This window comes from Thermomyces lanuginosus, assembly GCF_041956635.1.
Source record: "Thermomyces lanuginosus strain ATCC 200065 unplaced genomic scaffold VTN49scaffold_22, whole genome shotgun sequence".
Classification (NCBI taxonomy): Eukaryota; Fungi; Ascomycota; class Eurotiomycetes; order Eurotiales; family Trichocomaceae; genus Thermomyces; species Thermomyces lanuginosus.
In genome coordinates, this window is record NW_027192356.1 from 2,381,794 (window position 1) to 2,397,826 (window position 16,033).

Genomic DNA, 16,033 nt, shown 5'->3' on the forward strand with positions numbered 1-16,033 from the left:
TTAGGTAGTTAGTCAGCACCATGTATTGTACCGTACTTGGTAAGGGGTCAAAGGACCTTAAACTTCGTCCCCATTCCCATAAAAAAAGCACCGAATTTTCGCTGGCAAATTGAAATAGGCCCAAACAATCTTCCAATGCCGAGCATTTTTTGATTTTCTCGGGAGATGAGAGGGAAACCGTGGCCGATGATTCGAGCAGGCTGCCGCCTCTAATCAGAACTCAGCCCCAAAACCTAAGTCTAAAATCAGAATGTTACTGGATCATCCAGCTGTAGCTGAGAGCCTAGTCACGGGTCAACCACGGCGGGAGGGTGACGTCGTCCACCCTTGAAGAAGCGAAGAATGCTAATTTAAGTCAGCCAACAAATATCTTCCGCTGTTTGTCGTAATGGTTAATTTCTTCTACATGCTCGTTGCTAATTCATATGTTTTCAGTGCTGAGATTGTCTTGTTTACCGAGTGCTACGCGCATCTATCCAGATCATAAGTAACTACACACGGACAGGGATTCATAACGATCGGTCGAGAAGATGATGAAAAAGAAAGAGGTGTACACGAACATTACCCCCTTACCGTCATTTATCCCGCGACAACTTGCCTTGGATCTCCTGCACAGCCATGGGGAAATCATCGAGTTGAACCCGCTTGTGATCGGGTATCACGCTATCAAACCTCCCCGCGATGCGCCCGCGGAAGAATACTATTCAACATGGTATGAAATCACCGAGCGGATCCAGTTCATTCCCGGAATCGGCAGGATGGGCGCGGGCAAAGTCAGCTTTCATGGGTGCTTTCACGATGTACCCTGGGGCCTACAGACACACGTCTACGTGCCGATGGGGGTTGATTTGCGCCACAACTATCGCATCGCGGGCAACCAACCCGGTGAGCCGCCCCAGCCACAGGAGATCGGCATCGGAGCGCCTTCGGAAGGCCTGTATCTCCGAGAGGACATTGAAATCCGATGCAATTTCAGCCTTGTGTCCTTTGTCAAGAGCAACCTCAAATCCGCCACCAAGGTTCTCGTGGACCGGCTGATCAAGAAGGCCGAGCTGCTCGACCAAGGGGTCCTGCAAGCTATGATGGAGAACGGTCGGCTCAAGACGATCAATCCGGCCGATCGATCGGCGCAGTCGCAGGTGCAGCAACAGCAGCTGTTATTGCAGCAGCAGCAACAATTACAACAATTACAGCAGCAGCAGCCACCCTCGTCGCCATTGTCATCGCCATCGATCTATCGAATACCCCGGTCGCCAAACCCGTCTCGCTCGTCATGGAGCGGAACGGCCACGAGCGACAACACTGCTCCCACGACAATGGAACTCCCCGGAGACGCGACCTTCAACAACCAGGACTACAAGAGAGCTTCGTACGTGGCTTATCGACCACCTGCTGTGGAATTGCACCCCAGACAGGAAGTGGCAGAATTACCAGGCGACCTCTGAACCGAACGGCTAGGAGCCCCATCCGTCTAGTTCATCGTCAATCCTCATGAGACTACCAGCCTCAATAATACTCTCGGATCTTGAAATTATACCCATGTATCATGTTGGATATTGATCTCCTTGATTATGTGCATATTTACGACGGTTAGCGTTAGTATAATGAACCTGGATCGAAGAACATTTTGATATGATCCTCGCGAATCCTCCCTCATCGCATCATCGCAACGCCCAAGCCATTCGACTGGATGGTTCATCATGGTTCCAGCGGCCAGTCTAGCCCGAGGCCGATGGATTCTGCACCTGTATGACAAGCCAAAGGTGGCCCGATCGACTCCGCGATTCAAAACATGAAGGTCAAGATCTTGAAATGCCCAAGCTATGGATAGTTCTCAATGGCTATCCACTGATGGCAAGCAATAACTACTGTGGTATCGGTGTTACTGGTGACAGGGGATTGTTGACAGCCAATGTTTTGTCGTGGACATTGAGCAGAAAGGCAAGAAACATTCTAAGTAATCAGCAAAGAAACAACATCATGAAACCCTCCATTCAAGCACCCAAAGCAAACAATCTAGAGAGCCAAAGAAAAACAAACAGGCCCTCGAACAACAAACACATCCCAGCACATCCGGCAACGAACCCTCAACTGGCGTAATCACATGATATATACGTATCGTAACATGATGCCACGATGCATCCCAATGCATGGCGTCGTTAATCAAAACGAATCATCGACAAAAAAAAAAAAAAAAAAAAAACAAAGCGCCGCCCAAAAATACAAAAAGAAAAAGCCATGGTACGGTTCGATTAGAATTTTTCCATCAGGTTCTTCCGCACCGTCCACATGCGAGCCCGTTTGCCAAAAATGTACATTGGAATCGCAGTCAAAAGGCATGCAAGTTGGATGCCACCCAACGCAAGGAAGACTGTCCGAGCGCCGTCGGCCTCGAGCCAGTCAACAATGAAAAGCGAGAAGATCAAGCCATGGAAGATATCTGTGTGATCGAGTTAGAAAGTTATAGAGGAAGTCCACTGAGGTAGAACTTACTCTTGCTGAAGTTCAGTGTAACGAGAGCCTCTCCAGCGTACTGGCGATAGCTGTCGACGCAGAAGGTAATGGATGTGGTGCTTCCCAGGCAGCACCCGAACGAAATGATCCCAAAGAAGATCGTAGGGACAATCCAAGCATCTCGCTCCTCTGCACTCCAGCCAAAACCCATGAGGCCGGCTGCCGTACACAGTGCGATTGGAATCGCCATGACTAACCGGTATTCCGGTTCGTACACACCTCCATTGCGTCGTGCCATAAATCGGACAATGACGTCGGATACTCTGCCAGCCACGGCCGTGCCCAGGATACCCCCAACAAAGGGCGAAATGTAGACAAGACCCGTGGCGAGCTTTGAGAAGTTGTAGGAGTCCCGGTCCTGATAAATATGGGCTACCGCCTCAGACAATACGATCAACCACCCAACCGACAATGAATACACAGTAGATGACCACAAGACGGCTGGATAAGCGAACAAAATCAACGGGCGCACAAGGATTCGCAGCCATTTGTCGCTCGCCAGCCGCCCGTTCCAAATCCGGAGGGTATGCACCCAAGGGACTGGAGGCCGTTGACGAAGATTCTCGGTGTATGCCACGGACGGACTTAACGTCGGAATGTACTCCTCTGAATCGCTGCGGAGGGGTGACATTGGACCGGGCCGACCATTTTCCAGATCTGGAGTATCGCCTTCCGGATGAACGATGACTGGGAGCGGTTGGGCAACCTGGGACTGAGCCTCCGCGGGAGGGTCAGCACGTTCGATTTTCTCGTCGACAGCCGCAGCGTCTCCATCACCCTGAGAATCTCCGGGTCGGCCCTTCACCGATTCACCGTCTTTCTCGTCCAGATTATCACCCGCAAACCCAACATGGACATCTTTCCGAACCCGGTTTGCCGATGGCTCTCTATGCTTTTCCGTAGCAGGATCCAACTCCGACGCAGGATCAGGGCGCGGTTCGGGTCGGCGACCGCGGAAGCTCGACCTGCTGCGGTATAGAGCGGGCCGCTTCGATCGAGCTCTCGGACGCGGGGTCCGATCCCAGAATGTCTCCGGAACGAAAAGAAACAGCAAAACTAGACAACCGGCAACAATGATGGCAACCACCCTGGCGCCTGTGTTAGCTAGAAATGTCGGAGGTAGAGTTGCAAATTGAGAACTTACCAAAACACCCAACGCCAGCCACGAGCCTCAATGACAGCAGCGCTAGCTAATGGTACAAGGTTCTTTCCACCCAGCAGAAGCAATGTATAGATACCGATACGATAAGCTCTTTCATGCAAGAAGAAAATCTCTGCAATGGTTGCAGATGGAAGACATTCGACCGGACTGACGGCAATGCCCTGGAACACGCGAGCAATCACCAGGCTCACGTAGTTCGGGGAGAGCGCACACCACACTGCTGAGAGGATAAACATGGTGGCTCCGGCAAGGTAGACTGGACGCTTTCCCCAGAGAATCGCGGTGGGAGCCATCACGACTGATCCGACACCCAAGCCCATCATGTAGAGTCCGGTGGTGTACGCCACTTTCTGAACGCTGACCCCGTAGTCCTCTGACACCTGAGGGAAGCCGGCAGCCAGGACCGGCGTCATGCCACCCCCCATCAGACAGTAGAAGCCCAAACACAGCAGCGCCGCATCCCTTCGCCATTTTGGCCAATTCAAGGGGTCGTTCAGTGTATCCTCCGGCTGCGGGTTCAGAACGATGCGGCCATCGGGTGTCCGCTTCTGCGGAACCACTGAGCGCGACGAGGAACGTGATGGCGGGTACGGAGACGGCAGAGAAGACGCGGACGTGCGCGCTGGCTGATGCCGGAGACCCAGCGGCTCATTTCGATTTGAGGTTAACAACAAGACGGTCCCTATTCGACCCGGTCAGTGAACGGCCGCGACCGATCGGAACGGTATTTGCACCGTGATCGCACTTACCTGGCACTTCATCGGTTTCCTTATCGCTGAGAATCCCCAGATTCCACTTGGACCGATGCTCCCATTCGGGAGAATCGGGCCGCCGTTCGCCTTGCGACAAGCCCAGCCATCTCTTCCACATGGGTGCGGTGGACTGCACGCGCAGCGAGTTCGAGGGGGAATCCGGCGCGTCGCCTGAACTCATTTTGCCCCGGATCGCCGTTCTGGGTGACTCAGCGCCAACACTCGGGCAATTGGCACGTCACCTGCTGTGCGGTTTGATCCGGTTGCCACTACGCTGGTTGGTTTCCACACGCCACACCTTGGCCCGTTGACCCTCACAAAATCCAAAGTCCTCGTCCGTCAGATGGGACGGCCGGTAGCGGACGGTGCAGCAGACACGGTCGAGAGAAGGAAGAGTGCGGGCAGGGCGCCATGGTGCCCTCTAAATACGGCGTGTGCCATGGATGGAGGGATGGTATCCAGCCGCGAAAAACATGGAGGAACAATGGAAACGCGGAGTAGAGGCCCACCACTTTGCAGTGGAGTGCTGCATGTGACGCTAAGCACGGCGTTTCGTGCTTTTCTACAAGGAGCCAGCTGCAGAAGTTCCGAGTAGCTTCTTCGCACAGATTACAGGAAAGCTGAATGAACGGATCGTCTGGGGCCAATGTTTGATCCACACTCCAACCGAGTTAGATAAGTTAGCGGTCAGCGGGCGGAGTCAGAAACGGTCAGTTGCTCGCGCTTCTGATCACTCGACCGGGCCAACTCCGCCACTTCGACGCCACTCTAGTCCTGGAAATTACATACATACATTCGCCGGGTGTCCACTTCTCCTCTCTTGCTTCACCGAGCGGTTGCAGTACCATTCTTTACGGAGGAGTTGAAACTGACGAGCACCCCGTTCTTCCTGGTGGTCGGGCTTGGCATTTTGGCGGATATCGCGGATTGCGATGGCCGCCTCCGGTCTGGGCGGAGAGAGGAGGTCCGATGACCGGCCGCATCCGCCACGATTCAGTCGAGTGTGCGATCAATTTGACAAAGAAACTACGAGAAAGGCCCATGAATACCCAATGCAGCACGCCAGGTTGGAAGAGATGCAGTATGATCGATCTCAACAGCCAAAGGGACGGGGATTCTGGGAGGCTCCCCAGTCAGCTGACTCCCCCGGTCTGCAATTTGCCCATGGGCTTCACAGCGTCAAAGAACGAGGTCCACTCTGTCGTCATCGTGCAGATGGTCCGCTCGTGCTCTCCGGAAGTTATCAGTGCAGGGTCCAACCACTTCATCTTATCACTGGCGCGCTTCGGGTGGATGTGTGCGCCACTGGGGTTGCCAACCCATGATTTTCAGCTCTCCTCCGCAGAGCCGAATGATGTGCACGTTGATCGTCGGCTTCCCGAGCTTATGAAGTTGCCAGAGTCTTCTACGAGTACATCGTCTGTAAGCGTTCATCACTACAAGCTAAGCGAGGGATAACGAGCCCTGTAGCTACTACTGAATGTATCCTTGTCGTCTGTATGCACGATTTGCCTCGGCTCGTCGAAGAAACAGCCTCTCAAAGTTGCGTTCATCCACTCCAAACTGATAGATAGCCCATTGTCCTCGTGCTCTGGAATCCGCGGAGCACGTTTCGCATTCGGAGGAATGGCCTGCATGGGGTGCATGGAGTGGGAGACGGCTAATATCTCCTTGTCGCTAGTTAATCGGTTTTTGAGAGCTTGCAGGTCGGACGGCTTCGAATCCCGTTGTTCCCCATGACCTGAGCCAGAGCCAATCAACCATGCGTGAGCTTTACTCCTCGGAGAACCTGACTCGCGGTCTGAACACCAACTGTTGCTCCTTCTAGCTCACGAATCCCACGATTGAATCGAATCGTAGGAGAAACCACAGGGTAGCCAATGCAATGACTCTGTGCCACAGACTTCAGGCCGCCTTCTTTCGATGGTGGAATCGGAGTCGTTAGTCTACTGCTTGTGCTCTGGATGTACCAATTATCTAACTGGATGAAACATGGGCATCTGATGCTGTGCTGATGAATCAAGATGAACAGGCTTGAAGGCCACACAGTCATTCCAAGGTAACTGATTCCCCAGAAAGAATCCGATGAATGCTGATAACTTAAGAGAGAATAAACTGTAGTTACGTTGCAATTAATTAAACTCATCAGAAAAGTGAAACCATGAGCTGGTGCATGGCTGTGAAATGCGAAGCGACCCAGCGGGCTTTATTTAGTTGCTCATGGAGCATGGTCAGATGCACCAGATGGCACATCCATCACCGAGTTACTTCGTACTTCAGCAAGTACTAGACAACCCTGTGCAGAAATGGCTTTGCTGAGTCTGAGTCCATAGGCAGCGCTAGTGGAAGTTGAGACTGCACCCTGCCCACGAAGAGCCGCGGAGAGCTGCGAATTTCAAGATGGCTCTCCGCGTTTGCTCCATTTCTCAAGCTACCCGCACCGTAATTCACTCTTGCTGTTTTCGGCCGCGGCGGTGACATCGTCGATCGCCTAGTCCTGTTTTGGCAAATACTAGATTACCTGTAACTACCATGTACAGAAAAATGAGTTTCAAAATTCACGTGACAAAATTCTGGAACTGATGAATCGTTCATTTCGTGGCGATGATTGAGACTGAAAATCACAGATTCTTTCTGATTGTTTTTGGTACGAGTACGATAGCGCCCCTGCCCTCAAGGTGCACACTGACACGAGACAGTTTTTGACTCGGATGCTCGTGCGCTGAGATTGTTCCCTTTTCTACCGCCTTACGGCCAGAGTCCTTGTTCGCTTTCATTCACTCCTTAATTTGGCCACTTCCACCTCCCACAACTTGTCATTACCATAGACTTCATCCACGTTCCTTTGAAGAGTCCATGGCATTATGCGGTTAGATCGAATAGTCCTAGCGTTCGCTTTTTTCGCGCTTACAACCGCGTCCACCGAATACGACCCTGCCGATGCTCTTGCTTTATCTGACGAAAGCAGTGATGGTGCTGTGAATCCAACACCTCGAAAAGGGACGCTGGACGCCCCTGTCGATGGAAAGGATGGCAAACCTCATCAAGGGCCACATATTGAGACAGAGGCCGAAAGGACGCGGAAAAAATCAAAAACCAGCGGCGCGGTCGCGACGTCAGATGATTCAGATGATTTTGATGGATCTTATCTAGGTCCAGATGGGAAGCCAATTCCTCAATTGAATGATGGCGTCATGGATGACCCGAATCGATTAGGTCCGAAAGAGGGCACTCGGGGCACCGAAGGGGGAGTCTCGGCGAAGAGCAAAGAAAACAAGGACGGGGCCGAGAAGCGTCCGGAGAAGCCCAAGGAAGCACCTCCTCTTCCCCAAAGTGAACAGGAGGAAGCAGTTGGCGGCGGGTATAGTGCCGACGAGTCGGACTCGGGGGGTGTTTTGGCGGAGGGAGATGGCTTGCTTCAGGTGCGGTGAACACATCTACATTGACAAGGTCGTTGGCTGATGGATTCTGGCTCGCAGAAACCCGAAGATTTGCCCGAGAAACCTTTCGATGCTGACCTCCCCAGACCCCCGTCCCAATCCGATGATGACTCCTTGGAAGACATACCACATCCACCGGATGATAGTTCCGCCACAACCACAGACCAATCGTGGCTCTCATTGGATAATTACGAGCCGGAGGGAAAGGTCATCAGCCCAATTCACTCCTTTATTCTCTCCTTTACCATGATCTTGTTTTCCGAAATAGGAGACAAGACATTCCTGGTGGCTGCGCTCATGGCCATGAGACACTCTCGCTTGCTAGTTTTCTCGGCAGCATTTACGGCCCTAATTGTAATGACTGTTTTGTCTGCGTTTCTCGGGCATACATTTCCTTCCCTATTACCTTCCTGGTTCACCAAATTCATGGCCGGCGTACTCTTCCTGACCTTTGGCGCGAAGATGTTCAAAGAAGGCCGTGCCATGTCGCCAGATGAGGGTGTTAGTGAAGAGATGAAAGAAGTCGAAATGGAATTGGAGGAGAAAGAACATATTCAACGCCGTCGAAGCCGACGTCGGTCCTCTATCAGTCCCTACGCACTCGAAGCCGGCCGCGCAGGTAGAAAGCGGTCCAGTAACCGACTTCCGTCGCCTCCTGAAAGTGCGTCCTCGGATTCGTCGCGTGAATCATCCCCCGTTCGGGGATTCACCGTGGAGTCAGTTATGACTGGAATGAGCAACCTGTGCTCATATTTGCTGAGCCCAGCTTGGGTTCAAACTTTTGCCATGACCTTTTTGGGTGAATGGGGCGACCGGAGCCAGATTGCTACGATTGCTATGGCCGCTGGTCAGGACTACTGGTGGGTGACGATGGGTGCAGTCATCGGCCATGGCCTCTGTACTGGTGCTGCTGTCCTGGGTGGACGCGCCATTGCTGGAAGAGTTAGCCTCCGTGCCGGTATGATATTTCCCTTGGACAGCTTTAGATCTTGGAAGCTTCTAACTTGTCGACAGTTACACTGGGAGGTGCTTGCGCATTCTTTGTATTCGGTATCCTGTACTTGATTGAAGCGATCTATTGAATCTGGGGCCTTTTTTTTTTTTTTTTTTTTTTAGCGAGCGATCAGAAATGTACGAGTACGGAGTATTCCAAATTTTTAATGGCCTTTTTGCGATACTTGGACGTGATTAATGTCACCACCACGCTGGATTCTGTTGCCTCTGCATGTACGAGGATTTGGGGGAGCTATCTGTATCTGCACCTTAATGTATATTACTGGCCCGATGGGTATGGGACGCATGGAGTAACTCGACTCTCAATGGCTGGTGCTCGGTCCTCATATCTCAAGGTCATGTCCGTCGCACAACGAGAAGCATTATGAGATCATGAGCCGTCCGAATTTTGAGAAGCCGCTCACACTCTTGGGGTTCATTCCGCTGATTTGTCTGCTTCCGGACTTGTCATTGAAGATGATGATCATTTATAGGAATAGAGGGCAGTCAATACAGACATCGATTGAGCAGGGTGAAAGGGTACTGCAAATGTCAGGTGAAAAAAAAATCCCTGATTTGGTGCTTATTTCCTAATCCAGTATCTAAATACGTGTAAGTTAGGGTTAGTCACATGATCCGGCCATTGTAAACAAACGACTTAATTCTGATTGGTCACATTGCATTAGTCATCACCAGCTCGTATCAGGGTTATTAGGGTAGCCTTCCGCACCACTCCTCACGAATCCATTTTCCAGATTGGAACTCTGTACTTGTATTTGGTGCTCAAAGTGCGACAAGCCGAAGGACTCGATCGTTGTCTTGTCGAGTTTTTTCGGATTTTATCGCTTTTCATTGACTGGGTTGGTTGTTGTGGCCCGTCGCATATTCGGTGTCAAGACCCATCGATCAGGGGACCCAGACAGCTCCGGCGCGTGCATGACAGCTCCCGCAATGTCCTCCCCAACAACTCACAACCGCCTTCGGACTCCGAGAAGGAGATCCACGAGAGACCAGAGCGAAGAATCGGGTGACGACGAAATTAATAGAGCTAATGATCAAAGCTTCTCAGCTAGTCAACAGCGGTCAGCTAGTGGGAAGGCAGGCCAAGGTTAGTATTCAGTTTGCCATCCTCATTTTGATTGCTAGTTTGCATGTGATCACGACGGTGCTCAACGGTGTTGGGTGGTCATGACACATAGAATCGCATATCGCTTATCGCATTTGAGTCCAATGCTTATCGTGCAACAGACTTGGACGACACTGAATCCAGACCGACGCCGAGCCCAACAAAGTCTCACAACCGTGATAGCTTTGGTCAATCGGAGCGCCATGATATTTCGGGAGCTACTCTCCTAGATACAGAGCCTGAAGGAGGTGGTGTGGACGCAGAATTAATGCTGGATGCGATCCCGGATCTAGAGCGAGCTGCGTCGTCGGTGCTTGAGTTCTTTAATCGGTACACATCCAGTGCCGATGCCACCGTGGAACTGGCAAAGCAGCTTGAGGACCCTCGAAGTGGCTACAGTCGTCGACTGCATCGATTGAAATCCAATCTTGCAACTCAGATGGAAGTTTTTAATACGGCGAGCTACATTGCCGTCGATCAGGTCACGGAAACACTACCTCCCGTGAATGTAGCCCGCGACCTGCAATGGCGCGTCGATGGTATCCTTTACAAGGCAAACTGCGCCCAGTTCGCATTACAGATCCTCACTAAAGCAACCTTGCCACAACCCGAAACCGATTTTTACGAACTAGTAGCTGGATTCCCTTCTCAGTTTCTCAGTTCCTTCGATGGGGAGCCTGACGCCAATATGCCGGGAAGGAGTAACCTGCGCAACGCAACTCTAAATGTTGGATTAAATCTGAGAACCCAGTTGCTGAAGGCCCAGATCTTCTCAGACCCTGACGCTGATGCGCTCGATCTTATATACCAAGTCTTCTTGAACACAGACGATGAATCCGAAGATCCCGAAAACGCGCCTCTGCGCGGATTCAATGTCCCAGGGTTGCAAGATCCCAACGGGAACCTTCCTTTGCGCTACCAGGACGATGCTTTTGCTCACGTCCAGGACGTTAAAAGATTTATTGAAAACGGGCCCGTGGATACGGATGGCCTGGAGATCGAATATCCCTGGACTGCATTTCTCCATAAGGTAGCCAATTGGATCCGCCGTCGAGGTCAGGAACTCTCAGAGCACCTGAATCGCCAACCCCCATTCGATATAGCCCGCGACGAACTGGAAAATGTTCTCAGACGGCGCAACAGTATCGGTGGGCGCAGCTCAGGACTGCCCGAGTTCGAGGAGGATCCAGCCTCGTCTCAGCTACACTCAGAGATACTGCTCCACCGGTCCCAATCGGGCGCGAGCAGTGGCAGAACTGCTCCCCAGTCGACTGATCCCCCCCTCAGGGAATGGAAACATCAGCAATTCTCGCCAGGGAAAAAGCAAAATGGAACAATCAAAGCGTATGCTCACTGATCCACCTCTAGTCTGGCAATCTCACTAACCATTCAATAGAGTAATGAGCGTTATGCTTCAACATGGACGGAGACCGGAAGAAGAAAGCGACTCGGCAGTTCTAGAAGATGGCTTTGACCCTGAGAAGACGATCGCCCTGGACGAGGAGGAGAATTCGCAAGAAAATATGAACCGGTCAATCATGCCAAGGAAATCGTTTATCGATCGACAGCCAGCGGCTTCACGAGTGTCCCCGATATCAGATGTCTCTCAGATCCCTCAAGACAGCAACCAGAAGCGGAAGCAAAAAGACATTAGTGATGCCGAGCTCGATGAAGACGATCAGGGGCCGATGTCACGGAAACGCCGACGTTTTGGAAACACTGAAAACAGTGACATTACTTCTGGAGAACGGCGTCGTCGCCTACCTTCCGCTCCGAGCGGCAAGCAAGATAGCCGTAGTGTCGATAGCGATCGAACAAACGGTGCCACCTCGATTCATGACGATGAATACCAAATTACGAGTTCTCGTGCGGTTAGCTATGACAGTGACAGTCGCCAATACAAACCATTGTCGAGGCCGGTTTCGAAGTTGTCGCGATTCTTCAGTCCAGAGCCACAGATCCGTCATCGATACACTGCAGACGAAGAGAAGCGCCTTATCGAATTGATAGAGCGCTACGGGACTAGGTGGGCTGATATCAAAAGAGCGGATGAAGCTCACCCCGACGGGCCAAAACTCAGCCGCCGAAGTCAGGTACAGCTCAAAGACAAGGCACGTAATCTGTACATTGACTACCTTAAGTAAGTCCATCCATTCTGTTCGTGCTTTCCCATGAATCGTTCTATGCTGACGTTTCCTTTTAGGAGAGGTCTTCCACTGCCGCGCAATATGACGCACGTCACCATAAAGAGCGATGACAAAAGGAAACTCGAAGCAGCAGGAATTGAAGTTCCTCCCCGAGGATCATGATACTCCTTTTGTTTCGTTGATATTTTACAGCCGTCTCACTTCCAGGTCAAAGCGGATGTTAAGGCGTTGATGGGTTCGGGTTTGTTTTCAGGCTTTCCCATAGCGGGCGTTGATTTTGGCTGGGTCAATATTATACCAGTTTGCTATTCACCAGTTCGGGTACTGTTTTTGTAATAATAACATCTTCAACTTTGCTGTTCCTGCCCTCCAAGAATCTCGAGTAATCTATCTGCAATCAGTTCTCCCACCAGGTCGTATCCTTGGGCGGTAAAATGTACGGTATCCGCCCAAAGTCTCACTCTTTCTTTCTGGTCCAGCGAGTGGTACGGGAACGCTGTCTTGAGGTCGAACGTGTGGCTGCATTTCCAGGAAATCAGCATTGAAAAATCCCTGCAAATACGTTGGAGGGGAGACACACAATCGAGGTTCCTCATGTGCCAGAATGGAGCTGTTGACTGTATCTCGGCGCTTATCCAAATTCGCGCTTTTCACGCCGCATTCTGGGATCGTCAGGGCAAGAACCTGGGCTGTATCGTTGTGGTCGAGGGCAATCCTCCAAGCGTTCCGAAGACCGTTGTAGATGGATTCCGGAGAGAACATGCCGCTGGCTAAATCACTGTTCCATAGATGGATGTCAGTTTCTGTGATCAAAAAGCCACGGGTGATTAGAATCAGAGGTGCACAGACTTTGTTCCCCCCAGGACAATGACCCAGTCGTACTTGGCTTCTGAGCCTGGGAAAAAGTATCAGCAAGACAAATTCTCATGGGGAAAATCAGCAAAAGGCGATCAAAAAAGCAATGCGGGATATGGAATAATCTGGCAGACAGACATCTCTTCTTCATTCTATCCAGGAATCTCCCCGGTGGACAGTTCACTAAATCTCCCGGCAATCCCTCGACATCGATCAAGACGCCATCCCGAACGGCAGGTATTTTACTGCTGAGAAGCTGTTCCTTGAGATTGATGGCGTACGGATGCCTTTTTGCCCCAAAGGACATCCAGCCACACGAGAGGGAATTTCCGAAGCAGAGAATTCGAAGTGGTGCCATGTTTTTGAGGCTGAACTTTGATCTCAACTTCTTGATAAATAATAGTCGATTGATTACCGATTGAAAGAAATTCCGTATCGGCATCTGCCACAGGTCAAGTACTAGGGATGAAGGGCTAGCCTGGTACTTCCGCTGATCATCCGTGGGCGGCAGATGATTTGCCCAAGCTCCAGGCACGAATTCTGGTCCAGGCACCCGGTACCAGAACCTGCCGCAGGGCAAGGCACGAAGCAAGCAGTGAAGCTGCGTTATCCGCAGAGACAGTTGGAATGCGATGCAGTAATGCGAATTCGAACCCTCAGGTTTGGCTCGCTACAGTAAGCATTTCGTTTGCATGTCCGACTACGTACAAAATATTCTTCCAGTTGAAGAGTGTCACTCGCACGAAAACATCTGAGATCAGACTGAGACAAGGTGGCTGGATAAATTTCAAACAGTCGAATTTTCCTTCGTAATTAATACACAAAATATCACTTACAATGATGTAGAATTACGGAATATTACAGTCCTATTACAAGGAGGAGAGACACCTGGAAATGGTACGAAGAACCCCGCGGCCATCGGCCGTCTTACATTCTGCAGCTCTGGAGACGACTCCAAGTCTCTCACCCCTCCGCTCCAGCCTCCGACTGCAAGGCTCCACCTCCACGTGGCACGGAGTACGTCATGGCTTATTCCCCACCAGGTACTTTGGTCTACGGGCTGTGAAGCCACAGCATGTACACTGCCTCATCCTATTTGGCATTTCACAGTATATCCCTGAAGAAAATGGATATAATGTTGCCCAGGCAAGCGCTTCGAGTCGCTACTTTGATAGTTTTTGTTCCTTGACGATGAGTGTTTTGGTATCGAAATCAATGGCTGGAGCGAGGTCTTAATGGTACCTTCACCCGGAGAGTATCATGTACCCTCAAGTACTTCGCATGCTCACAGTTCGTATCCATCCTCGCCATTGGGAAACGGGCAGAAAGGCAACCAATGCGACGCCAACGCTACGATTAAACTCAACTCCGTATCAGGTACAACCCTACGATGATACAAGTTCTTGTATAACCACCCGTTTCCTCCCGCTTCACTGCTGTACGGAGCGCATTGACATCAGGTTCCGCAGTTGTCCCCTTCTTAGTCCCATTTAACTGTCAGAGACGTGAACATGGCATATCTAGCTGTTGTAACTGGCGGTGCAGGAGCTATTGGCCAGGAAATCGCAGCGCAGCTTGCCGCGACACACGACGCCGTGGTTCTGGTCGATGTTGATGCAGAAAAGCTGAAAACGACACATGCAAAGCTCGAGTCCAGTTCGGGAGGACAACAGAAATTCATACCAGAGATATGCAATATCACGGACCCCACCGCCGTCAAGGACCTTGCCCGCCGGGTATCGGAGCGAGGTACAGTGCGCACTCTCGTCAACAACGCAGGCGCCACAAATGCGGGCTCACTACATGAGATGACGGTTGAATCCTGGAAAGCCGAAATCGACCTCAACCTCAATGCTTCATTTCTCTGCTTTCAGGCATTTTCCGAATCATTAAAGGCTTGTCCGGCCTCGCCGTCGGTGGTCAATGTCGCGTCGGCAAATGGGTTAGGCATGTTTGGGAACCCCGCATATAGTGCCGCGAAAGCCGGCCTGATCCATCTGACGAGGTCGATTGCCGTGGAGTACGGCCGGTTCGGAATCCGGTGCAATGCCGTGGCACCTGGGACAGTGAAAACTGCTGCGTGGGAACAAAAGATCCAAACCAACCCGAAAGTCCTGGATGAAGTGAAGCAATGGTATCCGATGCAGCGCATTGTTGAAGTCAGCCACGTTGCCAGTACAGTGGCATTCCTTGCCAGTGAGCAGGCTGGTTCCATCACCGGGGTCTGTCTTCCTGTGGACTGTGGTTTGTTGGCTGGTTCTCCTCCGCTTGCAAGGGCATTTGCGGTATCAGAATACTACTGAGTCTTATCATACCGTCCATTGACGGAATTGATAAGCCTACCTATCCCGTCTGTTCTGTCATATGCATTGCATCTGATTTCAACATCACATTCAGCCGATCTATGCTTGTTCAAATTCATTTATTCTTTCGCATTCCAAATTGCTTTTGCGAGAATTTTAGCCATACTACCATCGTCGATCCTTTTATGACGGCAACATTCATACCACTCGTATCCGCCGAAAATAGGCTTGGTTTCTGTCCATAAATTATCAGCATCATCAGCCTTTGAATGTGCAATAGCGTCACGCGCTTGGTGATTTGAGAAATCGCAAATGATGCATTGGAGGATTGGGCAAGCCACATGGCCGATCTACCGAGCCTGTTGGGAATGATTCTCATTCGCTCTTGATGGATCGATCCGGAGGCTGGAAGGTCTGAGAACGGAACAATTTCGGCATGGTTTATCCATGACGCTAAACCCGATCTGGTGCCTTTTCCTTATTGGCACTAGCTGCCATGTTTTAACTTTGGCCCTGCGGCTCCCGCGCAGTGACGTCGGCCTTGTGACAGGCTGAGATTGCCCGGTGGTCCTCGGGCCCAACCCTATGGTTTAACCCGATTTGGCTAAATAATAACTCCCAAGCTTTCCTCCTGACCTTCAGTGTCGCCCGCTGTCGCTTAGCTGCAGGGTTGCCTGCAGTAGAAAGGCAACTCGCATAGGCTGCTTGCAGCTATTTTAAACGATCTGTCTCTTCGGACCT

At 51.3% G+C, this 16,033-nt stretch overlaps 6 protein-coding genes across 6 annotated transcripts; 4 read left to right on the forward strand and 2 right to left on the reverse strand.

The window, feature by feature from the left end:
* Positions 1-530: 530 nt before the first annotated feature.
* Positions 531-1,445, forward strand: VTN49DRAFT_1902 (uncharacterized protein; the record flags this gene model as incomplete). The annotated part of the gene is made up of 1 exon (XM_069409568.1): positions 531-1,445. The coding sequence occupies one exon, from the start codon at positions 531-533 to the stop codon at positions 1,443-1,445; it is 915 nt and encodes a 304-aa protein (XP_069270941.1).
* An 807-nt stretch (positions 1,446-2,252) lies between these two features.
* Positions 2,253-4,609, reverse strand: VTN49DRAFT_1903 (uncharacterized protein; the record flags this gene model as incomplete). Its single annotated transcript, XM_069409569.1, has 4 exons — positions 2,253-2,440; positions 2,494-3,602; positions 3,659-4,358; positions 4,426-4,609. The coding sequence occupies 4 exons, from the start codon at positions 4,607-4,609 to the stop codon at positions 2,253-2,255; spliced, it is 2,181 nt and encodes a 726-aa protein (XP_069270942.1).
* A 2,683-nt stretch (positions 4,610-7,292) lies between these two features.
* VTN49DRAFT_1904 (uncharacterized protein) lies at positions 7,293-8,950 on the forward strand (the record flags this gene model as incomplete). Its single annotated transcript, XM_069409570.1, has 3 exons — positions 7,293-7,850; positions 7,908-8,826; positions 8,883-8,950. The coding sequence occupies 3 exons, from the start codon at positions 7,293-7,295 to the stop codon at positions 8,948-8,950; spliced, it is 1,545 nt and encodes a 514-aa protein (XP_069270943.1).
* An 862-nt stretch (positions 8,951-9,812) lies between these two features.
* On the forward strand, positions 9,813-12,296 carry VTN49DRAFT_1905 (uncharacterized protein; the record flags this gene model as incomplete). The annotated part of the gene is made up of 4 exons (XM_069409571.1): positions 9,813-9,969; positions 10,110-11,331; positions 11,384-12,127; positions 12,191-12,296. 4 exons carry the CDS (start codon positions 9,813-9,815, stop codon positions 12,294-12,296), a joined length of 2,229 nt encoding a protein of 742 aa, XP_069270944.1.
* Positions 12,297-12,481: 185 nt separating this feature from the next.
* On the reverse strand, positions 12,482-13,347 carry VTN49DRAFT_1906 (uncharacterized protein; the record flags this gene model as incomplete). Its single annotated transcript, XM_069409572.1, has 4 exons — positions 12,482-12,653; positions 12,715-12,912; positions 12,984-13,029; positions 13,128-13,347. The coding sequence occupies 4 exons, from the start codon at positions 13,345-13,347 to the stop codon at positions 12,482-12,484; spliced, it is 636 nt and encodes a 211-aa protein (XP_069270945.1).
* A 1,153-nt stretch (positions 13,348-14,500) lies between these two features.
* Positions 14,501-15,292, forward strand: VTN49DRAFT_1907 (uncharacterized protein; the record flags this gene model as incomplete). The annotated part of the gene is made up of 1 exon (XM_069409573.1): positions 14,501-15,292. The coding sequence occupies one exon, from the start codon at positions 14,501-14,503 to the stop codon at positions 15,290-15,292; it is 792 nt and encodes a 263-aa protein (XP_069270946.1).
* Positions 15,293-16,033: the final 741 nt, after the last annotated feature.